Source organism: Pterocles gutturalis, unplaced genomic scaffold (genome assembly GCF_000699245.1).
Source record: "Pterocles gutturalis isolate BGI_N339 unplaced genomic scaffold, ASM69924v1 scaffold5589, whole genome shotgun sequence".
Taxonomy (NCBI): domain Eukaryota; kingdom Metazoa; phylum Chordata; class Aves; order Pterocliformes; family Pteroclidae; genus Pterocles; species Pterocles gutturalis.
The window spans coordinates 449-7,185 of NW_010127974.1; the positions used below are offsets into that span (position 1 = coordinate 449).

General features: G+C 46.0%; 1 protein-coding gene across 1 annotated transcript; it reads left to right on the forward strand.

Annotated features, from left to right (window-relative positions):
- Positions 1–302: 302 nt before the first annotated feature.
- Positions 303–4,433, forward strand: DLL1 (delta-like 1 (Drosophila); the record flags this gene model as incomplete). The annotated part of the gene is made up of 7 exons (XM_010079449.1): positions 303–363; positions 864–994; positions 1,135–1,304; positions 1,436–1,652; positions 2,361–3,153; positions 3,271–3,385; positions 3,757–4,433. Coding segments are annotated over 7 exons (1,493 nt in total), but the record flags the coding sequence as incomplete, so codon positions are not given.
- Between the last annotated feature and the right edge of the window lie 2,304 nt (positions 4,434–6,737).

The following is a 6,737-nucleotide window of genomic DNA, read 5'->3' on the forward strand; positions in this document are numbered from 1 at the left end:
CCCTCACTGGGAAGGGAAGGGGGGTGAGGGGCTGTGGGGAAGGGAGCAATTGTGAGCCTTCTTTTGTCTGTGTGCAACTGTATTAAGAAGAATGCTCGTCCCTGGCGATAAGTAAAGTGCCCAGTTACAGGGCAAGATCAATACTCCTGCAGGCTCCAGAGATTAACTCAGCTGCATTTGACTGCCCCAACCTAGTAAAAGGGGCTCGCTCTCCACCCGCAAGGTGTTGTTGGGATGGGACTTGTAAAAGGGAGGCATTTGGCCCCAGTGCTGATGTCTCTCCCTGCTTGGTTTGTTTACAGCGATTTGTTTGCCTGGATGCGATGAGCAACACGGCTTTTGCGACAAACCTGGGGAATGCAAGTAAGTTTTCCACTCTCCTCCCATTCCCTTCTTTGTCTTTAATGATGTTCTGGTGTTAAGTAAGCCATTGCTCATTTGAAGGGTCGGTTTAAATGCCTTCCTTCATATTAGATGGCAATTTGAGATACCCAGGTGATGCCAGATCAAAGTATTAATCTACAAGTCAAACATCAGTGCCATTAATATTAACCTAACGAGTTTACAGTGCTGTGTGTGAGGTTTAGCTGTTTGTTATTAGAGTAAACAAATTAACTACCTGGAACCATGTCTCTGTCTAAAGAAGTGGAAGAAATAGCTGGGACTGATGAAAGCTGATGCTACAGTTGGACTCGGTGACTTTCTCACATGAAGGATCACTGAGGGCTTTTGGAAACTTGATCCCTGGCATCAGTGTGTTTGCAGAGTTTGTGGTAGGGTTTCCAACTGTGAGAAGTCTAAATCTGATGAGACTTTGTTGTTTGTTTGGTTTTTTTTTTTTGTTTTTTTTTTTTTTTTTCCAGATGCAGAGTGGGTTGGCAGGGGCGATATTGTGATGAGTGCATCCGATACCCAGGCTGCCTTCATGGTACCTGTCAGCAGCCGTGGCAGTGCAACTGCCAGGAAGGCTGGGGTGGCCTTTTCTGTAACCAGGGTGAGTTCTCAGTCCTTGCCTGAGTGTCTGTTTTAAAATGCAGAAAGCAAGGGGCTATTTCCAGCTCACCCACCCTGTGCTAGCTTTGCAAAGGAGCAAGTATCTTGACTGCTCTCTTTTTTGAAATAAATCTTTTCCAGACCTGAACTACTGTACCCACCACAAGCCCTGCAAGAACGGTGCCACATGCACCAACACCGGTCAGGGGAGCTACACTTGTTCTTGCCGGCCTGGGTACACAGGCTCCAACTGTGAGATTGAAATCAATGAATGTGACGCCAACCCTTGCAAGAATGGTGGAAGCTGCACTGTAAGTTTGAGTTGCCATCTGAAACCCCAAGAGAAGAGTTAATGTCAGTTTTACTGATTATCAAAATCCCTTTTCGGATTTCAAAGCAGCTTCAGATAAATATTTTGAACGTTTCTCATTTCTCCCCCCAGGACCTCGAGAACAGCTATTCCTGTACCTGCCCCCCAGGCTTCTATGGTAAAAACTGTGAGCTGAGTGCAATGACTTGCGCTGATGGACCATGCTTCAACGGTGGGCGATGCACCGACAACCCTGATGGGGGATACAGCTGCCGCTGCCCACTGGGTTACTCTGGGTTCAACTGTGAGAAGAAAATTGATTACTGCAGTTCCAGCCCTTGTGCTAATGGTAAGGCCAAACACGCTACACCAGCCTTCTAAGAGGAGACTGTGCAGTTACTCTGTCTTCTGGTCTGGAGTTCATAACAAGGCCCACTGATCAATCGTGGTCCATGTCATGTCAATAGTTAACTTGGTGGAGGAACTGTACTTTGTGGTTTGGGACATTGCTTGCAGATAGCACTTTTTCAAGGGGTGACTGTGGCCAGGTAACTTGGCCTGAAGCTTCCTGCATAAAAATGTGGAGGATTATACTTGTAAATGTTTTGCAAAGACTCTTTGAGGTCTGTGGATGCAAAATGCCATAAAAGTGCCAAATATTATTACTTGTAGTCTGGTAACAGTAATCTTCCTGTTTTGATTAAACTAGTGAAGACTTTCTTTGCTGCAGTCCTCCTCATTCATTGTCACTCAAACTCTGTAATGTGAGATTGTGATATTAACTTGATCTGGGCTAGCTTTGCTGTCCAAGCTGAGTGAAATATCAAAAAGGGAATAGGATGGTGAATGAAAAGTAGATCTGATTAATAAATATCATCCTTAAAAAAACCCCTATACTTTTAATGGTGGATCAGACTTGGCAAAGGTTGAGCTAACCTCTCAAAAAGAAAGCTTTTATAGGCTGCTGGTTGTGATGGTCACCCTGAGAGCAGCAGGTGGGAGGCTGTCAGGTCTGGCTGCCCACCACTCAGTGCTCATCCCCCTTGATGTCTTGCAGGAGCCCAGTGCGTCGACCTGGGGAACTCCTACATATGCCAGTGCCAGGCTGGCTTCACGGGGAGACACTGTGATGATAACGTGGATGACTGCGCCTCCTCTCCCTGCGTCAATGGAGGGACTTGCCAGGATGGCATCAATGACTATTCCTGCACCTGCCCTCCAGGATACAACGGGAAGAACTGCAGCACCCCGGTGAGCAGATGCGAACACAACCCCTGTCACAACGGGGCCACCTGCCATGAAAGAAACAACCGCTATGTCTGTGAGTGTGCCCGGGGGTACGGCGGGCTCAACTGCCAGTTTTTGCTCCCTGAGCCGCCTCAGGGACCAGTCATCGTAGACTTCACCGAGAAATACACAGAAGGCCAGAACTCCCAATTCCCCTGGATCGCCGTCTGTGCTGGGATTATTCTGGTCCTCATGCTGTTGCTGGGGTGCGCTGCTGTGGTTGTCTGCGTCAGGCTCCGAGTGCAGAAGAGGCACCACCAGCCTGATGCCTGCAGGAGCGAGACTGAGACCATGAACAACCTGGCAAACTGCCAGCGTGAGAAGGACATTTCGATAAGTGTAATTGGTGCCACTCAGATTAAAAACACGAATAAGAAAGTAGACTTTCACAGTGATAACTCTGATAAAAATGGCTACAAAGTCAGATACCCATCAGTGGATTACAATTTGGTGCATGAACTCAAGAATGAGGACTCTGTTAAAGAGGAGCACAGCAAATGTGAAGCCAAGTGTGAAACGTATGATTCAGAGGCAGAGGAGAAAAGTGCAGTACAACTAAAGAGGTATCTATTGCATCTGAGTGCAGGGGGAAGCTTGGCTCTGAAGGGGGTATGTGTGTCTCATAGGTAGCGTTAAGCAACAGCCATATGACCTATGTTGTCTCTTTTTGTCTTCAATAGTGATACTTCTGAAAGAAAACGACCAGATTCAGTATACTCCACTTCAAAGGACACGAAGTACCAGTCGGTGTATGTCATATCAGAAGAGAAAGATGAGTGCATCATAGCAACTGAGGTTAGTATACTGCCTGGCAGTTGGAACAGCAGAGAAAAGTCTTGGTGTGCAACCCTCATCTAACACATGTCAGGGCAGCTAACTGTTTTCTGTGCTGCCACAGTGATCTGTACCTGTTGAAATCCAGCCAGCTTGAGTTTGTCGTGCTGTGGATGTTGTAAAGACAAGCTCAGTGCTGTTATGGGTATGATGACTTTTGCAGGCAAAAGTACAATTATAGTGTGGGGGTGGTCTGCTGACCTACCCCTTAGTGTACTTCATGCAGAGTCCGTTCTTTCCTGGTGCAGAGTCCCGACCCTCTGCAGCCTTACAGCCTTCTTCTTACTTTCCATTAACCTCTCCCGATCTCTGCTTGTGTTTTTTCTCACCAGGTGTAAACCAGAGGCGATATGGCAAGGTGGTTGTTCAGAACAATTTCAGAGGAGATGTGCCCCGACGAATGCTGCTGAAAGAGGAATGGGAGATAGATTCCTTCACTGACTGCTGCTGAGAAACTAAATTCAGGCTTGAGCTGGTTCTCTACTGAAGTTAGCAAAGTGACTGCAAAATAGAGAAACAAGATGGACACCAGGCAAGGGTCTGTGTTCAAGGATTACTGTTGCACTGCCTTTTACGAATTTTATCATTGCACTATGGTCAGTTGCTTTTCTATATATATTTAAATGAATGGACTTAATTACTACATAAGAAGCATGCACTGCCTGAAGTGTATATTTTGGATTCTTATGAGCCAGTCTTTTCTTGAATTAGAGACACAAACACTGCCTTTATTGTCTTTTTTGATACTAAAATGTGTTTTTACTAGGTGAGAAAAGTGTGTTATTTTTTTGAATCTGTAAAAATATTTTCATGATGATTGTAAAGCTTGAGTATTTTGTGATGTTCATTTTTTTATAATTTAAATTTTTTGGTAAATATGTACAAAGGCACTTCGGGTCTATGTGACTATATTTTTTTGTATATAAATGTATTTATGGAATATTGTGCAAATGTTATTTGAGTTTTTTTACTGTTTTGTTAATGAAGAAATTCATTTTTAAAATATTTTTCCAAAATAAATATTATTAATGATAATCGAAGTGCTATGTTTATTCCATAACTGATGATAAACTAACTGAACCTTACCACCAGGCATCTGACAGGCTTCTGTGGACTCATGGGTGAAGGGGGTAAGACTGAGACCCATCACAAGGAGTGGGGAACAACTTGTTCTGTGTACACTCCCCCTTTTTTCCCCTCCTAACCTTCTGAACTGTTGACCCCGTGGTTGTGCTCACTCTTACCCCAAAGGCAAACGTCTGTCAAAACCATGAGTAATGTTTGCTCAGTCATGTTGGGCTGTGTTTGTATAAACACATTTGGCATCACTTCCCGAGAAAGTGCAACACGAGCATGCTCCATCGCAATCCAGATACAGGGCTTGTCATGACTCAGCTCTTCGTTTCTCGCAACCTTGAACACTTGCCTGGAGCCCAGGAGAGTTTGGGACACCCAAGGCATGCCAGTAAGGCCCCCCTGGCTCAGGCCCTTGATGCACACCCATGGGATGTGAGGTCCCCCAGTCACACCTGCGAGTGGGGTGGCACTTCCCTGCCTGGGAAAGGGTGACACTGAATTGACTGGTGGCCACAACTGACCTGACTATGGTGTCTGTCTAAAGTATTAGTTGCATCTTTGGTTTCATCTCTGCCCCTGGTGCCTGCTGCCTTCATGCTGGGTCAGGGTGTTGTCCCATCCCCTGGCTTGGCCCCGATGCTCAGGCAATATCCCCAATTTATTTTGCCCTAACCCTAGCTCTCCTTCAGGTTGTGCTGCATGTTAGAACAGAAATAGGCAAAGTGTTCTTCTGCTTCAGGAAGAAAAGGAAAATCTAGGAAAGAATTTATTTTTTTATCCATTAAAGCTGAACCCACCCCAATCATTATGGGCCATCTCTTGTATCTTCTGGGAGCTGATGAAAATACCCTGTTCTCATTGCCTTCAGGGGAGGAGAATGCTATCCTAAGCACAAATAATGAGTTAGCAGATATAATCAAGCAATTATTGCAGCTGGTGATCTCTAACTCTAAGTATATATGTGCTTCCTGTGTTTTAGTGTACGTAAGTATGTGAACCACTGGAACTGCAGTTTGGTGTGAGATCAATGGAAAGATCACACTGACTGCAGAGTCTTGTCCATTTATAAGGCCCCCTCGCTAAGCCAAACTTTAGACAAGATCTACTGACTACTGACTCACTTCTCATGAAGTGATTTGATAGGGTAATCCTCTTCATTTATCCCAAAGTGTCTTTCTAGGGAAAGTTTTCATGAGGAGAGTGATGTGAGGTATTAAAAACCAGCCTGTCAGTGATGGTCTGAACAGCATTTTCAATCTGAGCAGTAACATAACAACCTGCCAATAACCAGTCAATGCATCATATATTAAACAAGGCAGGACGGTGTGTATGGCAGCAGGTGTTCAGAGCAACATAATCTCACAGATTAGACAAACAAGTCAGCTTTGTTAGGTTTTATTGCCTGCCGTCTCTGTCACCAAGTTGCTTTTTAACCTTGGGTAAATCACTTTATTTCTCTCTGTTTCCTCTTCTTCTCTAGCTTTTTGGAGCAGGCTGGTCTCTTACGATGTACTGCACTTTGCACAGTCAGTGCCACGGTCTCCACTGGGCCCTCTTCATGCTGCTTCTGTAGGAACAGCAGTCACGAATGGAAGGTCCTTGATAGCTGAGTGCCTCTGCACCATCAGGTCTTCAGTGCTACCGCAAGCACTACTTCAATACGGTGTCAGGTAAAGGTCTGGAAAAGCATGCAGCTCCTTGCTGTTGTAAAGAGGTACAGCACTGGAATCTGCCTAACTTTGCTTGAAAACAGAACAGCTTGGGAAAGCTCAGTTTGTCCAAGCGTGATAATTGCCAGAAGTGCCAACCTTGGTGAGCGAAGGAAAACGAACTGTGGGCAAAGAGAAGGGCATGGTCTTGTCCTTCTGAAGCACCTTCTGAAATGATGGCTATGCAGATGAGCCCAATGGCTTCTTCTGTGTCTGCCTTGAGCTGGGCTGGGGCTCCCCACCAAGCGCAGGATTTATTTCTTGTACAGGACTGCTAAGTCCCCAGACAGGGGTGTGTGTGCATGCAGGGCCTCCCAGGGAGCACAGCAGGCTGAGGGGTGCAGTGTGGAGCAGCGGATCCACGCTCCTCTCCTTTCATACCTGGGCCTTTCTGGGGAACAAAAAAAGAATGATGTGGGCCGTGGGTGAAAGCTGTGCATGTGTTTGCTTGAGAGAGGAGGGCGGCAGAGGCAGGTGCTGAGCTGCGGTGCAGGTGGTGCCGGCCGCGGGCGAGGGGCAGCGCAGGT